This window comes from Phacochoerus africanus, chromosome 8 (genome assembly GCF_016906955.1).
Source record: "Phacochoerus africanus isolate WHEZ1 chromosome 8, ROS_Pafr_v1, whole genome shotgun sequence".
Taxonomy (NCBI): Eukaryota; Metazoa; Chordata; class Mammalia; order Artiodactyla; family Suidae; genus Phacochoerus; species Phacochoerus africanus.
Genome location: NC_062551.1, coordinates 76,509,136 through 76,530,394, shown reverse-complemented (window position 1 = coordinate 76,530,394; position 21,259 = coordinate 76,509,136). Strand labels below are relative to the sequence as shown.

General features: G+C 51.3%; 1 protein-coding gene across 1 annotated transcript in view; it reads right to left on the bottom strand.

The window, feature by feature from the left end:
* IGSF21 (immunoglobin superfamily member 21) overlaps positions 1-21,259 on the bottom strand; it is a 259,892-nt gene that overhangs the window by 28,270 nt on the left and 210,363 nt on the right. The window contains exon 4 of the mRNA XM_047791144.1: positions 13,281-13,399. Coding sequence (XP_047647100.1) covers positions 13,281-13,399 — 119 coding nt within the window. The remainder of the gene's footprint in view (positions 1-13,280; positions 13,400-21,259) is intronic.

Sequence of the window (21,259 nt, the reverse complement as noted above, 5' to 3'; positions counted from 1 at the left end):
CTACGTGAGGTGCGCTGGGGTCTGTGAGATACAGAAGGTCCAGGGAGCTGGTGAGAGCCTTGGGGACTGTGCCACCTGCTTGGACAATTCCAGGGAGCAGATGAAGCTCTACAGCTCGGCTCAGGGCTCAATGGGCCATCCTGTGACAGGCTGTAAAGAGGCTCCCTAGCCAGGTGGTCCACTCTCTCGCTGTGTGACCTTGGGACAGTTACTTAACCTCTCTGGACCTCAGTTTCCTCATTTATTAAAATGAGATGAACGGAAGTACCTACCTCCTAGAGTTGTGAGGAGTAAATCAATGAATACATTTAAAGTGCTTGGAGCTATGTTGGCACCCTGGAATGGAAAATTCACCAGGAATGCTGTATGCCCAGGCCATCCTATATCAAGGTGGATCTCGCTCAGTCCTTCCCCAATGGCAGGCTCATAGGAGGGGCGTATAAGTTGGTTGGGTCAAGGACATGTCAGTGTGAGGAACGAATGAGCGGACGGCCTCTTGCCGCAGAGAAGGCTGGTGACGTCAGCTCTGTGGCCCCTGAGACAAGATACAAAAAACTGTGTTTGCCACCTGACCAAGCCGTCCGCTCCTTCTGGCCACGGTCACGGGTCAGAGGGGTTATTCAGCTTTACAAATCATGCCTGATGTGTGGCTATGCTTCGAAGGCCTTGGCTCCATCCCCTGCTCAGGGCCTCAGGTCCCCAAGGAGAGGGACTGTTAGTCAGAGAACATTCAGGTTCATATTCTAGGTTTCCCTTTATCAGGGGACTCAGTTTTCTCTGCTGTGAAATGGGGACACTGTCTTGCTGACCTTCCAGACGACTAGAAGGAACAGCCCAGAAATTCCATGCTGTCCCCCTCGAGGAGAGCCTTGGTACCTGGCCGAGGCCCCGCTGGCTGCAATATTGCCCCACCCTCAGAGAGGAGCCGTGACCCTCTGTCCTCTTGGCAGCCTTGTGTAGCGGGAAAAAATTGGGGGCTCTGGCTTCAGCAGATCTGAGCCCAAATCCCAGCCCACTCACTGCTGTGGGCCTTTGGGCAAGTTCCCTGCCCGCTCTGAGCAGTCTACACTTTGCCTCCTGTGACTGCGGCAGCAGGGGGCCTGTGGAAGAATGGGCAGACTACAGGGCAGACTACTGGGTTAATGGACTGTCCTGGGCCTGTTGCTAAGTACCCAGTGGGCTGCAGTCAAGGGCACTCCTCCTTTGCCAGGCTGTGTTCAGAGAGGCAGAGATGAAAGATTCTGAAAGTCTGTCCAGGGGATAGTCAGCAGGTTCTAGCCTTTCAGGCTGAAGCTGAAGAGTGACTGTCCTTGATAGATGACCCAGTTAGCTCCAAAGTGCTCCTCCGAGTCCCAAACCCATCTGTCCAGCTCCTCTCTGAATGGGCTCTCAGCAATGACCTCAGCTAGTGGAGGGCCCGTGGGCGGGCAGGTGGGCGGAGTGAGCATCCAAACTCCAGGTCTCCAGCCAGGTCCAGGCACTCAAGACAGCCATGTCCAGTCTCTGAACAGACTTTATGTCCATCTTGGAAGCCCTGGCCACTCCAGCCTCAGTCCTCAGGGCTATAGCCCCATCTCTGGCAGCCAAGCCCAGCCAGCTGCCCCTGGCTCCCCACTGTCCATCTAGAAACTCCAGCTGGCAGGGAGGGGGTCCTCAGGACTGTGGCCCTGGCCTCTTCACTCCAGGAGCCCATTTTCTGCGGTCTCCGTCTGCTGAGCAAGGTCAGGTGGTTTCATTGGTACCTTCTCAGGGGAACGCCTCCCTCCATTCAATGCCAGGTCACACCATGTCCTCCACATCTGCTCCCAACTTTCCAATTGGTCCCCATGTCCTGGGGCTTCGGTCTGGAACTGCCTCACATGTCCAGTTTCTCCTGCCTGAGCCCTGGGCTGGCTTTTGCCATCTCTCCCTTCCTAACTGCCCACCCTGTCCTCAGAACCTGCCAGCAGGCCAGGCTGTGGACTATCTTCTTTAGTCCCCACAACAGCCCGAGGAAGTAGGAACCTTCATTATCCCCAGTTTCCAGATAAGGAAATGGAGGCTTAGAGAAGAAAAGTCACATCAAGACTGTGGAGGGAGTAGGACTGGACTCAGCCTTGCTAGATCCATCCCTTCCTGATCTCCTCTACCAGGGCCCAGGGTGGGAAGTTCACAGAGTTGTCACTGCCTGGCTTTTGGGCTCCCAATGCACAGATGTCACTTCCTGCAACTCTGACCCTATTCCTCAGCCCCACTGACATTTCCAGGGTGAGGGTTAGGGCGAAATGTGTGAGAAGTAAGAACAATGGCCATTTTCATGAGCGTTCACTATGAATTTGGGGCACAAACCTTTACATTTCATGGCCCATCATGGGACAGGCTATTGTCACCCCTATTTAGCAGATAGAGGAACCCGAGGCTCAGGAGACGAAATAGCCTGTCAGTGTAGCATAGTGGTTAGGCCTCTAATCGCTGATTCTGGAGCCAGCCTGCCTGGGTTTGAATCCAAGTTCTATCCTTGTTGGACCTATGCCCATGGGCAACATTTTTTTTTTTTTCTTTTAGGACCACACCTGCAGCATATGGAAGTTTCCAGGCCAGGGGCCCAATGGGAGCTGCAGCTGCCAGCCTAGCACAGCCACAGCAATGCCAGATCTGAGCCGCATCTGCAACCTATGCTGCAGCTCCAGGCAAGGCCCGATCTTTAACTCACTGAGAGAGGCCAGGGATCGAACCCACATCCTCACAGACACTGTGTCAGGTTCTTAACCTCTGAGCCACAGCAGGAGCTCCTCAGGCGATATTTTTAACCTATCTATTTGCACACATGTAAAACAGGAAATGGAGTAGAGACCCTACCTGAAAGGACTCTTCTGAGGATTCAACGCATCAACAGGTGGTATAAAGTAGAGCTGGACCTGGTGTGTAGTACACGCTCAATAAACACTTTCTGCTTTTATTGCCAGTAGTCGCAGAGCTGGGTTTAAAATTCCTGGTGGAGTCCAAGGCCCGTACCCTTAACCACCTGTCGATGTTCTAAGGAAGCATAGAGGAGTTCCCATGGGGAAACTCAGCTTTCTCCTGCCCAATTTTGGAGGACCTAGGCATTTGCTGACACTCTCCAGGGTGTATGGGAAGGGGGATGGGGGAGGGCTCAGAGCCCAGGTGTTTGCCTGGGGGACAAAAGCACCCGGGTCTGGTCTTCAGGACCCTGGGGTGGGAGGTAGCAGTTTGGGTTGCACCCTGTCCCTCTCAGCTCCCCAAGATGCCTCTGCAGCTCTGACCCGGATCCCAAGCCCCCGCCTCCTTCTGACAGCAGCCTGTGCTCCCTGGAGCCTGAGGCCACTGCAATAGCCTGGGGCCGGTTCTTGTAATTAGTTCAAGCCCAGCAAGTGGTTCATCCACTCAGGCTTCAAGGCGAGGGAATGAGCTGATCATTTCTCACCCAGCAGGTGTCCTGGTCTATGGATGGGGCTGCAGTGGTGGTTGGGAATCTTGCCTCGCAGCCACCCTGCCTAGGGACCCCCAGGCATTCTCAGACCAGCCGTCCCCCTCCACTGACTAACCTGCCCCCAACCCCTGGACCACTGAAGACACACCAGCTGTGTGCTGGTCCTGCGGAGAGCCACCCGTACCCCCACAGCCATCCTGCCACACAGGCGGGCTTCCTCGTGGGATTCCACCAAGCAAAACCCACTTTCCCACTGGCCTCCTACACGGATGCAGGGCTGTGTTTCTCCTGCTCCGCTCTGGGGAGCAACAGCAGACCTTTGAGGGGCGCAGGGTCTGCCCTCAGCCCTTGGACCTCAACATCCTACTTGGAGCCAGAGACGTATCTCCTGCCCAAGTCGAGAGAGGTCCTCGACACTCCAGCCATTGGTCCCAGGGATGTGCTCCTTGTCTAGAGAGGAGCACTGGGCTGGGAGTCCAGAGATTCAAGTTCAAGTATCTGGTCCGACTGTTTCCCACAGTGTCTGCACCCGCTTATGCAAAACAAAAAATAGAACTACCATGTGAGGCAGCAATTCCACTCCTGGGTATATATATGAAAAAGCCAAAACCCCACATTTGAAAAGATACATGCACTCCAGTGTTCATAGCGGCACTATTTACAATTGCCAAGATATGGAACCAACCCCACTGTCCATCAACAGATGAATGGATGAAACAGAAGGTGGTAGATAGACATGCAATGGAATCCTACTCAGTCATAAAAAAGAATGACATTTTGCCACCTGCAACAACATAGATGGATTTGGAGGGCATTATGCTAAGTGAAAGAAGTCGGCCAGAGAAAAATAAATCCTAAATGATATCCCTGAGATGTGCCATCTGAAAAATACAATAAACTGGTGACTATAACAAAAAAGCAGCAGACTCACAGATACAGAGAACAAGCTAGTGGTTACCAGTGCGGAGAGGGAAGAGGCCAGGGACAAACTAGGGGTAGGGGATGAAGGAGTAGACTCGATTTAAAAAGATGCTTTTATAGTGATGCTGATGGTTCAATTTAAGATGTTTCAACTTAACGATGGTGTGATATGCATTCAGTAGAAATGATTTTATACTATGTATAACAAGGATATACTGTATAGCACAGGAAGTATAGCCAGTATTTTGTAACACCTATACAAGGAGTATGACATTTAAAAGTAAAGGAATAATCTGGCCTTAGAAAGTGGAACTCCAGATTGCTCCAGAAATTCGAGGTTCTGCCCTGGCCCCATAGAAGTGTGCTCAGCCTCCGTCACCCCCTTGCCTGCCTGTAGCCCTCACCAGCTCCAGGGTGAGTTTCTTCGAATGGGAAAACCTGAGGAACGGGCCACAAAGGGACTTGCCATGAACTTGTGGCCCAGTCTCACAGCAGGCGAGCAGCAGAGTCAGACTGGAGACAGACACAGAGATCAGTGGGGTCATGACCACATTTTTCTCCTACATGTTTCTTCTAAGAGTTTTTCTAGTTTTAACTCTTACATTTACGTTTATGCTTTAAGATTTTGTTTTTGTTTGGCTTTTTATGGACGCGCCCGTGGCTTTTTATGGGAACCCACAGAAGTTCCCACACTAGGGGTCGAGTCAGAACTATAGCTGCCGGCCTACACCACAGCCACAGCAACGTGGGATCTGAGTCACATCTGCGACCTACACCACAGCTCATGGCAACGCCGGATCCTTAACCCACTCAGCAAGGCCAGGGATCGAACCCACAACCTCATGGAGCCTATTCGGGTTCATTAACCACTGAGCCACGAAGGGAACTCCCTTGAGTTAAGTTTTGTACACAGTGCAAGAGAAAGCCTACTTTTATTATTTGTGTGTGGATTTCCAGTTATCCCAGCACCTTTTTTTCTGGAACAGACTCTTCTTTCCCTATAGAATTGTCTTGGCATCCTTGTCAAGAATCAAGTGACTATAAATGAGGGTTTATTTCTGGACTCTTATTTTATTTTGTGAGAAGAAACTCACCCTGGGGCTGGTGAGGGTTGGAGGCATGCTGCGGCAGGGGGTGTGTGACGGAGACTGAGCCCACTTCCATGAGGCCAGACTAGAAAACCATTGAACTGTATATTTAAATGAGTGAATTCTGTGTTATGTGAACTGTGCTGCAATAAAAATCAATTATAAAAGACAAAGGGGAGTTCCCATCGTGGCTCAGCAGTAATGAACTCGACTAGTATCCATGAGGATGTGGGTTCAGTCCCTGTGGGTTAAGGATCCAGCGATGCCGTGAGCTGTGGTGTAGGTCACAGCTGCAGCTGAGATCTGGCGTTGCTGCCGCTGTGGTGTAGGCTGGTAGCTGTAGCTCTGATTCAACCCCAAACCTGGGAACTTCCACATGCTGCCAACGTGGCCCTAGAAATAAATAAATTAATTAAATAAAATAAAAACAAGGGAAAAAAAGCACCAGATGCACTTAACAAAAATTCAGTAAAATATACTGAAAAAAAAAAGGAGTTCCCTGGTGGCCTAGCAGTTAAGGATCCAGCATTGTCATTGCTGTGGCTTGGGTTAATGCTGTGGGGCAGGTTCAATCCCTGGCCTGGGAAACTTCCTTATGCCATGAGTGTGGCCAAAAAACCAACCAACCAACCCACCAAACAAAAAACAAGCTATACAAAGTTCATTAAAGTTCTCCAGGGTGGGAACAAGTCCCCCTGGAAGCATATAGTGTGTTTGGTGCCACTGTGGCCTATGGTCACAAGATTCTACCTTTATCTGCCCTCACTTGGAAGCCTCTGGAAGAGACACAGAGATCCCAAGATAGACCATTTTTTTCATGCTTAGCCGTACTCTGTGACTTCTGGTGGAGCAGAGTGGTTAAGCATGTAGGCTGCATTTGTCCCTGTTCTAGCACCAGCTGGCTGGGTGGCCTGGGTAAGAGATAATCACCTCTCAGCTTCTGCGTCTGTCAAAACGGTAGTGGTGGTACCCACCTTCCAGCACTTTTGTGGCTGTTCAATAACTTAACTTAAGAAAAGCTTAGCACAGTGCCTGACATGTGAGCAAACACGCAATGAACAGTGACTCGAAGTGGAGAGCCAAGAGTATGGGCTTTGGAGTCAGTGCATCTTCTCTGCTACCTTCTTCTCTCCTGCTCTGGTGGGTTCAGTGACGTCCCCGAAAAAGACATGTCGAAGTCCTTACCTCCCAGGACCTATGAATGGGGCCTTACTTGGAAATAGATGTAGCCAAGTTAACAAGGAGATCATATGTCACTGCAGAGGCTCAGGTTGTTGCTATGGCATGGGTTCAATCCCTGGTCCTGGAACTTCTACATGCTATGGGCACCACCAAAAAAAAGAAAAGATATATGGACCCCAATGTTCATTGCAGCACTATTTACAATAGTCAACACATGGAAGCTACCTAAATGTCCAGCGACAGAGGAACAGATAAAGATGTGGTACATATATACAGTGGAATGTTATTCAGCCCTAAAAAAGGATGAAACAATACCATTTGCAGCAACATAGATGGACTTAGAGATTATCATACTGAGTGAAGTAAGTCAAACAGAGAAAGATAAATACCGTATGATATCACATATGTGGAATCTAAAAAAATGATATGAATGAACTTATTTACAAAACTGAAGAGACCCACAAATTTAGAAAACAAATTTATGGTTACCAAAGGGGAAAGGTCGAGGGGAGGGATAAATTCGGAGGTTGGGATGAACACATACACACTGCTACACATAAAATAATCAACAGGGCCTACTGTATAGCACAGGGAATTCTACTCAACATTCTGTAATAAGTTACATGGGAAAAGAATCTGAAAAAGAATATATATATATATATATATATATATATATATATATATATCTGAATCACTTTGCTGAACTCCTGAAACAACACATTGTAAATAAACCATACTCTAATAAAATAAAAATTCAAAAAAATACTGGGCCATCCATGTCACACGTGGACACTGACTTGGATTTGGACCCGGGTCAGCTGTCCTCCAAGTCCAGGGCTCTGTTCGGAGGGTCTGAGGAGCAAGGGAGCCCATCCCCCACCAGCCCCATGTGTCGCTAACAGCCTTTGTGTGGAAGCTTCAGATGTTTCTCTTGGGAGTTGAGCTGCTGTTAGGAATTCAGACCGAGCTGCTGGACTCCCAGCTCTGTCACTCACGCTCCCGTGGGTGAGCCTGTTAAACCCTCAGAGCCTCCGTTTCCCCATCTGTAAAATGGGGTTGTCACAGCCTACTTTGGGATGCGTGTGTGATGGTCACGTGACTAACTGTGGCCTGAACAATGAGCACCCAGGGCTGGGCCTACAGCCGGTGCTTGACTGCTAGTGGCCTTGATTATTCGCTCCAGGGGGTTGAAAGGCCCCCCTGGATGGCAGCTCTGCACAGGAGGGCACCCAAGCAGCCTTGTCTGTGCCTTGGTCTTCAGATGGAACCACAGGAACAGCCACTTTCGGCTTCGACGGGCGGGGTGTCTGAGCCTCACAACACTTAATTGATTGTAACGTTGCAGCCCGAACAGGCTCCCCCCATAACCTGCACCCCCAAGAAGAGCCTCTGCGATCCATCCATGACGAGGTATAATGCATTCCTGGGGCCCAGCATGCAGCTTTCAAATTGGCTTACAATTTATCTGCAGCTCGGATAAAAACATTTTAATGACTGTGTGCGGCACGAAGCCTCGGTGTCACCTACGGGGCCCCCAAATGTCTTTCCCCACCACATAGCAGAGATGTTAGAGGCGTGAAATTACAGCTGCTCTCGCATTTTGATCTGCACCCGGAGGCCTCTGGAACCAGCGTGTTAGGATGTGGTGGATGCAGATGCTGGAGCTGTGAGGGAGGCTGGGGTGCCCGGCTCTCCACGGACCTGCTGTGGGCTTTTGATGGTTGGGGGTGGGGGTGCCTGGGCGCTGCCAGCTCCTCCTCTTTCCCTCTCCCCATTGTCCTGGGACGCTTCCCTCTGACGGCCAAACTGATCAGGGGCTGCCTTGCCCCTGCTATTGGCTGTCATGGTCCTTGGGGTCTTTGGTGACACAAAGGAGATCCGGGCTTACAATGACTTTCACTCTCCTGGAGGGAGGGTCTCTGTGTACGTGTGTGTGTGACAAGAAAGGCTCCTTGCAATGTCACAGGTGGGCCAAAACAACGCATGGACTTTCATTTTTGAAAACTGCCTTGCAATACGTTTAAAGGAGAGAGTCTTGGGGGTGGGGGGAGGGAGTGTGGGAAAATTTTTAAATCTTTCTAATTGTGACTGCCTTTAAAAAAAGTTATTAAAGCATAGTTGCTTTACAATGTTGTGCCAGTTTCTGCTGTACAGCAAAGCGACGCTGTCGTATCTATATACACATTCCCTTAGATTATCTTCCATCGTGCTCTATCCCAAGAGATTGGATAGAGTTCCCTGTGCTGCACAGTAGGACCTCATTGCTTAGCCACTGTAAGTGGAATAGTTTGCCTCTACCAACCCCAAACGCCCAGTCCATTCCACTCCCTCCATGGCTGATTTTTCTGTGTTGTGAGAGAGTCTATTTTCATTTACTTATTTATTTTTATTGAAGTAGAGCGAGTTTATAATGTATTGGTTTCTTGTGTACAACAAAGTGATTCAGATACACACACCCACAGGGATGATGCCAGATCCTTAACCCACTCAGCCACCAGGGAGCTCCTCATTACGGTTTATGAAGGGAAATTGAATACAGTTCCCTGTGCTATCTGGTAGGACTTTGTTGTTTATCTAGTTTATATATAGTAGTTTGTAGAGAGATTCTATTTATAGGACACTGGGACCATGCCTGGACCCAGAACCTTCCATTCTATGGATCATCTCACTTAATCCTCCCAACCTCGGCCAAGCCACTTCCTACTCTGCACCTGCGTCTATGCAGGGGGCACCATGCAGTTCCTGCCTCACAGGCTGATGTGGCCACTGGGTTACAGAAGACACTACACTGGAAACTTCCTCGTACTCAGCGCCCCCCTCACCAGTCTGGACTTTGGTGAGCCGTGGAAGCCATGCAGCTCTGGGACAGGGACAGCCGTGGGGCCCAGAGCAAATCCTTTCCCCTCCCTGGGCCTCAGTCTCCCATCTGAGAATTGGGAATAATAGTCAAGCTTGCCCCTGAGGGGGCCGAGATGAGGATCAGGAAAAATGCTCTCCTGAGAGCGATTTGGAACTGGCACGACCTGGTCATGTGTGAGGTGTGGCTGTCCTTTTCCAAGTTGGGAAGGACCCTTGCTCCTCCCCAGGACAGGCAGACCCACAGGAGGATGGAGACGCAGAGGCCGGCCACCCTGACACCCAGGAACAGGGCGGACCTGGACGACCTTTTCAAGGAGCCAAGTGCCCGAAGCTGTGAGCATTCATTTCTCAGCCTGGCCTGAAGCTCCCTGGAGTCAAGAGCAGTGGATGAGACGTTCCTGTGCCAGGGCTAAAAGCAGGAGCAAGAAAGGGGCAGCCAGAGCCATGGCCAAGAGCAGGCAGGCAGGAGAGACTGTTAATAAAGACATTAGGTCTGACCTACTGAACCTCTTGGCTGCCTCCTGCTGGGCTAGATGTTTTGCAAACCTTTTCTAATTGAAACCTGACAATCGCCCTAGGAGGGAGGCCTCCTTAGCCCCATTTTACAGATGAACAGACTGAGGCCGGGGAGGCAAATGACCCCAAGGTCACGTGGTGGACCGGGGATTCAGATCCAAACCTCTGTGCCCTTAACTTACAGGCTGAAGGGGTGGGGACATTGTCCTGGGTCGGGGGTGAGGTGAGAAGAGGAAGGAGGAAGGAGGAATACGTTTGCATATAGATGAGGCTGTAGAGATAGCTACTGATACATAGAGACAGCTATTGATACGGGTATTGAGGTAGATATTGAGAGATGTATTCGGAATTAGCGTTTTTTGAAGACTTATAGGTTTAGAACAGTGTCCTTAAAGTGTGGTCCCGGGACCTGCAGGATCAGCCTCCGCTAAGAATTTGTGAGACGTGCAGATTCCCAGGCCCCACCCCAGATCTGCTGGATCAGAAGGTCTGGGGCTGGGACCCAGCAACCTGTGTCTTCACAGACACTCATTCAAGTTTGAGAACCGCTGGCTTAGACCATGGGCCATGGCCTCAGATGGCTATTACAGCCCTAGACAAGTCACTTCCCCTCCCTGAGCCTCGGTCCCCCTCGTCTAAGGGGGATTGTTAACACCTCCCAGCTCACAGGGCTGTGGCCAGGATTCTGCAAGGAAATACACATGAAGCTGGAAGCTCATGCACTGTTAGGCACCTGCCTGGGTGGGAGAAGGTATCAGGTCCTGTGGGTGTTAAAATCACTGGTGGGGTGAACCTGACCCACTGGGGACCAACTGGGCTGCAGAGACCAGTGACAAGCACAGGGACCCCCGAGCACTGGGCTCAGCCAGAGGACTGATGGAGATGGGGGGGTGCTATTCTAGAGAGAGTCCTACCAGGGGAGGCCCTGAATTTCTGGGGGTCAGAGCCTTCCTGGGAGGATGGGGGCATCCCTGGCTTTCCCCCTCTCTGGTCTCTCCTGGTCACATCTGCCTCCTGCTTGGTAACTGGGGGTCCCAGGAGCTGTCCGCCCACACCTGGATTGACTGCCACCTCCCTGGCAGAGGAGCCCAGAAGTATGAAGTTGACTTCTCCCCAGAAGCATATCATCTTGTTCAGCAGAGCATGTCAGGCCAGCTGTGCAACCAGGGTCGGTCCCACGAGACGTCTCTGGGCCCCAGTGTCCTTGCCCAGCAGGTGGGGTACCAGACACAACTGTTGGAGCTGCAGGGCAGTTTAGGGTTATCTGATTTCACGTCCTCATTGTACAGATGAGGAAACCGAGGCCACAGAGGGACAGGAACCCACGCAGGAACCCTTGGTGAATGAGGGAGGGCATGTGCGTCAGGGGACACAGGACTCCAAGAACTTGGGCCTCGTTCACGGGCACCTCGGAGCAAAGCCCAGCTGGAGTGTCCACACTGCCTCAAACACAGCAGGCTCGGGAGTCTAGACACCTGGTTCCAGTCTCAACACTAAGCAGCCTGATCTTACTGGAAAGTTTTGTGGTCCTTACTGTGCGACTTCGAGCAAGTTGCCTGCTTTCTCTGTGCCTCCATATCTATGTGCAAAATGGAGATAGTAATACCAGTACCTCGTCTGGAGCTGGCTGTGGGGACTGAATGACTTCATGTCTGGCTTCCGGGGGCCTTTCCTGAGCCCCCTCCCTAAACGAGCTGCCACCCCACCCGTAGTCACTCTGGATCCCGTCACCCTCATGATTTTTCTTCCCAGGATTTATCCACAATCATCTCACTCACACATCTCTGCAGGTGTCTTATGCTTGTCTTGTGTACTAGACACAAACTCTCGAGGATAAAGATGTTTCCCATTGAAAGTGTGTGACTTTACCTAGCACATAGTAGGTGCTCCATAAACAGCAGATAAATAAACAATTGAGTACATGTCCCTCATCAGACTGGGTGCCCTTTGATGGAACAAACAGGTTCATTCTGCACTGGGTTCCCTGCTGTGACACAGCCCAGGGCCGGGCACCCAGAACACTCCCTGTCCACCTGCTACAGGGCCATTGAGTGCGCGAGTGACAGTGAGAGGGCAAGAGGGCAGGTTTCCCTGGCACCACCACCTCCCAGCCTTCGTCCTTCCCCCAGGAGGCCAGAACACACCATGTGCTGCCTCTGCGGGAAGCAGTGTCCCCCTGGAGGTCTGGCCTTTGGAGGGTTTCAATTTCCCCAGAAGCAGTGACTTCCCATGGGGCCTTCATGCTTTCATCAATTGCCTGAGTTTCCCTTTGGATAAGAAAATCAGGGAACATTGAGCTCGGTGTCAAGGCCAAGTGCCTAGAATGCTGGCAGCAGCATCCGAAGGGCCTGGTGAGAACGTGGATGCTGGCAGGGGCTTCAGAGACCCCTGGGAGAAGGGCTTTGTTTTATCAATGGGGAGTTGGGGGCTGAGGGACACAGCCAGTGAGACAGGCACTACTATTATCACCCCTATTTACAGACATGGAAATGGAGGTACAGACGGGGTGGGAACTGGGGAGCCCCGACATCCAGTCCAGCACACTTTCTAACTTCTCCCCTGATGCTTCAGTGTCTCAGGAAAGGCCCCGGGAGGTACAGGCAGGGGGCTTTCTCTGCAGCAGGCATGATCACTGTAGAAGGGGCTGTCTCAACTCCCCTGCCCCAGCCCTGCGTGCAGGCTCCTGAGGTGTCCTCCCCCCACCCCCACTTTGCCTTGAGCGTTTTTACGAACACAGCTCCTGGCTTCTACCTGGAAAAGGTGCCAAGGCTCAGTACCTCTTCCCAGTGACCTTGCCAGGTCGCAGAGTCTGAATTGAGGAGGTCCATGGGTGACTCACCAGGCCCACATCCCACTCCCATCTTACAGAACGGGAAACTGAGGCCCAGAGGCTGTGACAGGCTGCTGCCCCTTGGCAAGTCTCAGTGCCCCTTCAGTTCCTCATGTGTTCCAATCAGCGTGTTGGAGCCCCTTCAAAATGCCTGGTCCACGAGCCTCCCTCCAGGAACGAGGCACAGCCCAGCCTTCCTGAGGTCCAGGTGTCAGTGCTCTCAGGAGAAGGGGTTCCAAGAGGCCATCCTTCGTGACAAGGCCCTACTGATCACACTTGGGCATGTCCCCAGCATCCTGCCTCTCAAGGGCAAGGCTGGGAAAGAAGAGGGTCAACTGCCAGCACAGCAGGCATGTTGGTGGGTGGTTCTGGGATGGTCCCTCTGTGCACGTGGGTATGTACACGTGTGCAGGCACACACACAGCAACCCCGGGGCCCAGGGCCCTCCACTCACCCATGACGTTCAGGAAGATGTTGCCCGATGCCAGGACCACCTTCTCCCTCGTGGCGCGGTCGTAGATGCCCACGTGGCACTCGTAGGGGCCGTTGTCGGAGATGCGGACCTCGGGCAGCCTGGGGGAAAGCAGAGGAGGAAGAGGAGTGTCCGTCATCCGGAGCCAGAAGTCGCAGCCCTGCAGGAAGCCAACCCCCCAGCCCCACTGCTCAGGCTTCTCTCACCAGCGCTCCTGGATCCACCACCACACGCCCGTGTGCTGCGCTGGCTGGAGGACCATCATTTACAGAACTGACCCCGTGTGCCAGGCCCTGTGCCCTATGCTTTGGAAGATTGAGGTGTGGGCTGTGTAGTTCAGCTGGAGTTAAATCTGTCTTCCTCTAGGCTGCCATGGACCAGGGATGGTCAGGTGCCCACACTCAGGGAGCCCCTGAAGATGACGTGAGTTAAGAGGTGCCTAGCGTGTGATACAAGCTCAAAACTGTCACCTACAACATCAGCTCACTCCTTCCTCAGAGCTGCCCTCGATGCAGGGATCACTATGCCCATTTCATAAATGTGGAAACTGAGGCTCGGGGGGGGGGGATGATGATGGCCCTCCCCACATATGGCCAATAAGAGCCAGGAGGGGAATCTGAATTTCTTTTTCCAAGCTGCCATACTGTCACTTTACACATGACCCTGGGTACTTGCAAAGAAACACAGTAAGTTCTTGTCTGGAAGGAGCCCTGTTCCAATGGACCAGGAGGCAGGCAAGCTGATCAGGGCCCCAAATCCCATAGGAAAGGATGAGCTTATCTCTGCAATAGGTGAGCAGGGAGCAGCTGGTTCTGCCTGAGATAGTCAGGAGGGCTTCTCAGAGGCAGTGACCCATGAGGACGGGAGAGACCCCCCCACACCTTCTTCTAGGCGTTTCCTTTAAAAGACCACAGAGTAAATATTTTAGGCTTTGTTGTTCTTACAATCTCTATCACAAATATGCAACTCTGCTCTCATAGAGCAAAAGCAACCCCCCCCCCCCCAGTGTGGAAGTGAATCTGTGTCACTGTGTTCCAATAAAACTTTATTTATAATCATGGAAATTTGAATTCATACAATTTCATGTGCCATGAAGTTTTCTGGTTTTCTACCTTTTCCTAACCACTCAAAAATGTAAAAGTCATTTAGTTCACAGACTATGGGCTGTAACTTGATGATTCCTGTTCTAGATCCTTCTACATGGTCAGACAGACCACACTAAAATGAATTGGTTTTGGAGTTCCTGTCGTGGCTCAGTGGTTAACGAATCCGACTAGGAACCATGAGGTTGCAGGTTCAATCTCTGGCCTTGCTTAGCGGGTTAAGGATCCGGTGTTGCTGTGAGCTGTGGTGTAGGTCGCAGACGCGGCTCGTATCCCACATTGCTGTGGTGTGGCATAGGCCAGAGGCTACAGCTCTGATTAGACCCCTAGCCTGGGTACCTCCATATGCCACGGGTGCGGCCCTAGAAAAGACAAAAAAAAAAATTAATTAATTAAAAAAAATAAAATAAGAGTTGGTTTGTTCTTTCTCGCCATGGAAATGTCGCATCAGGTCAGCGAGAGCCAAGATCAAATCCTGCCGTTAGTATGCTGTGCGACCTTGTGTGAGCCATGCCATCTCTGAGCCCTCTTCTTTACCTAAAATATGGGGCTGATGCTTTGCAGGACTGCTGTGAGGATTAAATGGGATGACGTTGCTGCAAGATCTCTGTAAGCAAGAATGTCACATTAAAATGCTCCAGGGACCGTTGCTTGCTCTTCTTGCAACCTGTGATGGGGACGAGGGGATTCCCGCCAAGTGGGATCTGGACACCGAAGGGGCAGAGCTTTGACCTGAAGTTAAGAGGCTATGTTGCTGGAGTTCCCGTCCTGGCTCAGCAGTAACGAACCACACTAGTATCTAAGAAGACGTGGGTTTGATCCCTGGCTTTGCTCAGTGGGTTAAGGATCCCATGTTGCTGTGGCTGTGGCTGTGGTGTAGGTCAGCAGCTCCAGCTCCAGTTCAACCCATAGCCCTGGGAACTTCCATATGCTATGGGTGCAGCTCTAAAAAGATAAAAAAAAAAAAAAAAAAAAAAGCTGCTGCTGCAGCATCGGGGAAATCTGTGTGTCCGCCAAAAAGTTCCAGCCTTCTCTGGGACTCATCATGTGGCCAAAGGGACCTATTCTGGCCACACCTTCGAGAAAGTGGGGTCTCTGTTTGGGGCTTGGAGGGTCTCACGCGGTAGCAGAAGACCGAAGAAGAACACTAGTAAATGCCAGGCACAGTGCCCCACCCACCAAACAGCCCAGCAGTCCTATCAGAGACCCTGTGGGGGAAGAGGGTCGAGGGTTAGGGCACAGGCCCTGGAGGCAAGTCCCAGCCCTGCTGCTGAAAATGAAAGTTCCTGCAATTCTGCCCCTCCCCTCCCCTCCCCCTCCCCCTCCCCCTCCCCTCCCCTCCCTCCCCTCCCCCTCCCCTCCCCTCCCCTCCCCTCCCCCTCCCTCCCCCTCCCCTCCCCTCCCCTCCCCCTCCCCTCCCCTCCCCTCCCCCTCCCCTCCCCTCCCCCTCCCCTCCCCTCCCCTCCTCTTCCCCTCCCCTTCCCCTCCCCTTCCCCTCCCCTTCCCTTCCCCTCCTCTCCCCCTTTGAGGAAAACATTTTCCACTCCGCTCAGCTAAGCCTCTCTCTCCCATCTGTTCTGCTGAGCTGTCTAACCTCAGACTCACTATTTTCTCGTCTCATTTCAGCTGTCCCCACCCCCACCTTTGTCTTCCAACTTCTTCTCCCTATGACTCCCCCTCACACTAGCCCCCCAACACTGCTCCCCCACCCAGGGCTTCCGGCCTCTCTTTCCATCCCGGAGTCTCAAGGAGGTAGCCAGCCTCTCCATCAGTGCTCTTCCTTCCCTCCCACCACCAGCCCACATTAGCATAAACAAACACCTTCATTTCCATAGAACACACAGAGGTTGACATCTGGTCTACCTTCTATCATGAGGGACTTGAATGGGGAGCTTTTCATCAGGGAAACTTTGTGGTGAAGATGTTGCCTTGGATCTTAGAAGAAAGAAGACGGTGACAGCGGAAACAGCAGGGAACTATCTCCCCTCGGGGAACTATTTCCTTTGTTTGTAACTCCGCTAGACTGAAAAAATAGCCTCTCTACTGGGCAGGGTTGCGGAGTGACAGTCACCTAGAGTGACATGTTTAGGTGACACTCATAGGTGCCTGTTATAGAGGCAACTCACTTAAAAGACTTGTGTAGGTGACAAGTGTACAGGTGACAGGCTCAGGTGACAACTCTGTAAAGAAACAGGCTCCGGGGACATGTGGAGCTGGCAGCTACCCAGGTGATGCAATAAGATAATAACGACATGCTTGACACACAGGTGGAAAGGGGCAGGTATCCGCCACGCGGGTGGTATACGCAGGTGTGTTTCTGTGATAGCGACGCAGGTGATATGTTTAGGCAATCACTACACTCGTGTTCAGGTGACAGTAACATAAACAATATGTTTGGGTGACACAACACAGGTGGTAGGGAAGACACCTCAGGGGACAGCTGCATTGGTGCCTTGTGAAGGAGGCAGCTTCTCATTGAGGACAATTCCTACAGCCTCACATGTTCCTTCTACTGGGTTCCTGGCTCCACGAAAGGTCCTGGCCCCCAGCAGAGTCACGTGCTGAGCCCCATCCTTGAGATCTCCAGTTGCTAGACTCCCCAAATACAGTCAAGGACCAAGTCCTGGGGGTTCAACATCATACCTCTCTCCTGAACTATCTTCTCCCCTGCATCTCCACTGTCAACATCCTTGCTCACCTGCAATGCGGGCTGAACAATCAACTAGTTTCTCTGCCCCCTAATAATCTCCCTCCTGATCCCTCCTCCAGGTAGAACCCAGATCTTCTCAAATGCAAATGGGATTAGTGGTGCTCCCCTACCTAAAGCCCTTCAAAGGCTTCTCTCTGCTCTGAAAATAAAGACCAGAATCCTTATCTGGGCCAATGAGGCTCAGCAGAGTTGCTTTCCGCCACATCTCAGCGTCCTCGTCCTCCAGCCACAATAGTGTTCTTTTCTATTCCTCCCATGGGCCAAGTTCCTTTTTTTTTTTTTTTTAATTTTGGAATTATTTTAGATTTACAGAAAAGTTGCCCAGAGTCTAGAGTTCCCCATCACCCCTCCCCCAAATTTCCCCACCCTCACTGCTTACATAACCATAGTATGTAAGACTAAGAACCAACGTTAATACATCCCTATTAACTCAACACCAGACTTTATCTGAATTGCACCAGTTTTTCACAAATGTCTTTTTCCTGTTCCAGAATCTCAGGATACTCATAGATGCCCTTAACCACATTGTTTTATTGTTGGATTCAGCACCTTTGCTGACAATTGTTGGTTTTCCTGAGAATATTGCATTTTCTTCCCCTGGCAACATCCTTCGAGGTACAAAGGTCGCTTAGAAAATGACCCCTTGGACTAGGTGGCATGATTGCCTCGATGACCTGGATTAACAGCCTCCCTGTCATGTGCCTTCCTTCCACCGAGAAACAGCTCCTTCCATCGAAAGGTGGAGTCCATTTTCCCATTCTTGGCCTTATGACTTGCTTCCACCGATAGTATGTGGTGAAAGTGACCGGATGCAAATTCCAAGCTTAAATCTCAAAAGAAAGATAAAGAAATATCTCTTTTTGTCTCTCTCTATCTCTGTCTCTCTGTCTCTGCCCTGAGAACAAGCCTCTGATGGAGGCTAAGAACACGTGGAAAGAGGCCCCATTTGGCCCAGTTTATCCAGCCAAGGCCATACTCTGGAGTGAACCTGGCCAGCCTACCCTCATGAGCAGTGATACAAGGTTGAGGCCTTCAGCCATCCAGATTTGGGTCCAGTTGTTCGGCAGCAAGAGCTAACTGATACAGTAGGTCTCCGTATGACTCTCCTTAAGAGGCCTTGTCTAAATTGCAACTTAATGACTATGTTTGGGACTCATGCATGTTCCCCTCCCCTGACCACACGCAGTAAGATCAATGGAGGCAAGGTTAGCATCCGGCAGGCTTAGGAGTATACCCCAGGGCCTTGCCCTCTGCTTGCCATCATGGTAGGTATGCAGTCAATATTTACTAAATGGGTGGATGGGGAGACCTTAAGGGGGCTGTGGTGAGAGCGTGGAGAACCCTATCTCCCTCTGCTGGAAGGCATGCAGCCCCCTCTTCCCCTCCCCCCCACCCCCCCCTGCAAGACAGATTCTCCTTGTCTGCAGATCCAACAGCTACCAGTCACAGCTTTGACTTGGACCAATCCGCCTCTTCTGGGTGCCTCATCTGAGCTGATGCCTTCAGTGTTATCCTTCTAAAGTGGATTAAGTGGCCCAGAGACCCCCTTTCTCCAGATTTGAGCAACATTGATCTGCATGCTCTCCAGAAGGCCTTCCACAGATATCAGGATAGGGCCCCGGGGGGGCCGGGGGCGAGGAGACCGACGCATCAGCCATGGGCTGCAATCAATAAGCTGTTAATAAGTGCAAAGGTTTCTGGCGAGTTCAGCGCACTGCAGTTTAGCAGCTGGAGTTCACCAACACTGACGGTGCTTCTGAAGGGCCCGTGATTGTGTTTTTGAACAGCTGGGCACAGAGATAGTGGGGGCCCCATTGGCCATCCCTGTGGCCCTTGTGGCTCAAGTGAGGCCATGCAAGGGCTGGTCACTGGGGCTTCTTTCTGCCAGGCCTGGGGCCATCCTTTTTTAGTACAAGTGTTTGCGCCTACTGTGTACCAGGCCCGGTACTGAAACTTAGGGGCGGGGGAAGGGTGGACACAGAGATGCCAAGGATTTGTTTCCTGCCTCTGTCTCTTTGCCCAGGATCTTACCTCCGCTCAGACCACATTTCCTTTCTTGTCTACACAGCAAGCCTCTAGCCATCTTTCAAAGCCTGGCGGTTGAGTCTCACTTTCCCTATTTATGACTCTTTGCCCTCAGATAGTTAAAGATTATATAGGATAATTCAAGGGCTTAGCTCAGAGCTGGTACAGTGTGAGAGTCCAATGCACTACAATCACTAGATACGTAGCGGTCCTCAGGCTCTACATTCAGATGCTACCTCCTCCAGGCAGGCTGCCGTGACTGCATGCTTCCTGGGCAGACAGTGTCTCTCTTTACCTCCCCAGGGCTGAGCCTGGGAGCACCTTCCTATCCATATCATGCTACCGATTTGTCTTCCCTCCCAGGGAAGCATGAGTACCCTTGAAAGTGACCTTGACCACGTGGTAGGTGTTCAGGGACTATCTGCTGTATGAATGAGAGCAGCAGAACCTCCCTAGGCAGGAGTTAGGTGCCTTGGGCTCTGGTCTGGGCTCTGTACCTGACTAACCACGTGAGGTTGGACAAGGTCTTTTGGCTTCTCTGAGCTTCGGTTTCTCCATCTGATAAATGGGTATCCTTGGGATTGCAGCCTTTGGAAGGAGCTGATGTTTATAGAGCTTTTCCATGAGGGGCATTGTGCTAAGCATTTTAGCCTCTCTCCCTGGATCCTTGACACCGCCCTGTTAAGACGCAGTCTCTAAAATCTGCTCTAGTATATGCAGTATCAGCAATAGTAGTATTAGTATCCCCATGATACAGATGAGGAAACCGAGGCACCCAGAGAAGAGGGATGGTGCTGAGGTCAGAGTGAGTAGGTGGGTGTTATGGTTTGAAACCAAGCCCGGTGGATGCCAGAGTCCAGAGCCTGAGAAATGTCTTTGGACACTCTCCCCGCCCCCCAACACCTTGGATCTTCCTTTCCCAGCAAATTAATTTGAGCTCCCTGGGACCGGAATTTGCCTTCGCTGCTCTTGAGCATATGTCTATTTTGAGTGTCACCACCTCTCCAGGTAACGAGAGCCATCTGCTCCCTCCTCACTGGGAGAAACAGGACTGTCTTTTATGTTCCTAAATTCCCTATTTCCCGCTTCCAGGAGCCCCTTAATTCTGAGGATGGGAGAGTTTGCCATCATCACATTCTCCGCACTTGACACGACTTTACAGCCTCCGATCATCTTTCCTTTCCTGACTTTGTCTCTCCACTGGGAAGAGACCCAGCTTCTCATAGACTGAGAAGCTACCTGGACTTGGAAGCAGAGGGTGGGGCTGGAGGGCAGCAGGAAATGGATCTTGGAGTTACCCTTCCTGTCTTATTGGCTAATCAGATGATCCAGTAAGTGACTTTGGCTGAGAACTGGAACCTAAATTAATGACATGCACATGCACTTAGAGCAGAATGGGGTGGGTGGTTAGGCGCCTATCCGAGTTCCCCCTTCCACCATTAATGGATTGAATTTGTAGAAGAAATTAGTAAGCGTCTACCCCATGTGTGGTGCTGAAGACACAGCAGGAAAGACAATAGAACAAGAGAGAGCTTCTTGGACTTACAGCGGGGTTACCTCCTGATACACCCATTGAAATGGGAGAACATCATAAATCAAAAATGCGGTTAGGAGTTCCCGTCGTGGCGCAGAGGAAGCGAATCCAACTGGAAACCATGAGGTTGCGGGTTCAATCCCTGGCCTCGCTCAGTGGGTTAAGGATCCGACATTGCTGTGAGCAGTGGTGTAGGTCGCAGGTGCAGCTTGGATTCATGTTGAGGTGGCTGTGGCATAGGTTGGCAGCTACAGCTCTGATTCGACCCCTAGCCTGGGAACCTCCATATGCCGTGGGTGCGGCCCTAAAAGGACCAAAAGAAAAAAAAAATGCGTTTAATACATTAACCTACTGAACATCATAGCTTTACCCTAGCTCACCTTCCATGTGTTTGGGACAATTCCACCCAGTCTACAGTCGGGCAAAAATCATCTGACACAAAGCTTCTTTTAGAATCAAGTGTTGACTCTCTCATGCAATTTACTGAGTGCTGTACTGCAAGCAGAGAAGAGAATTGTTAGCTGAGGACAAAACGATCGTACATATGTGTGTTGTTTACTCTCATGATCCCGTGGCCGGTTGGGAGCTG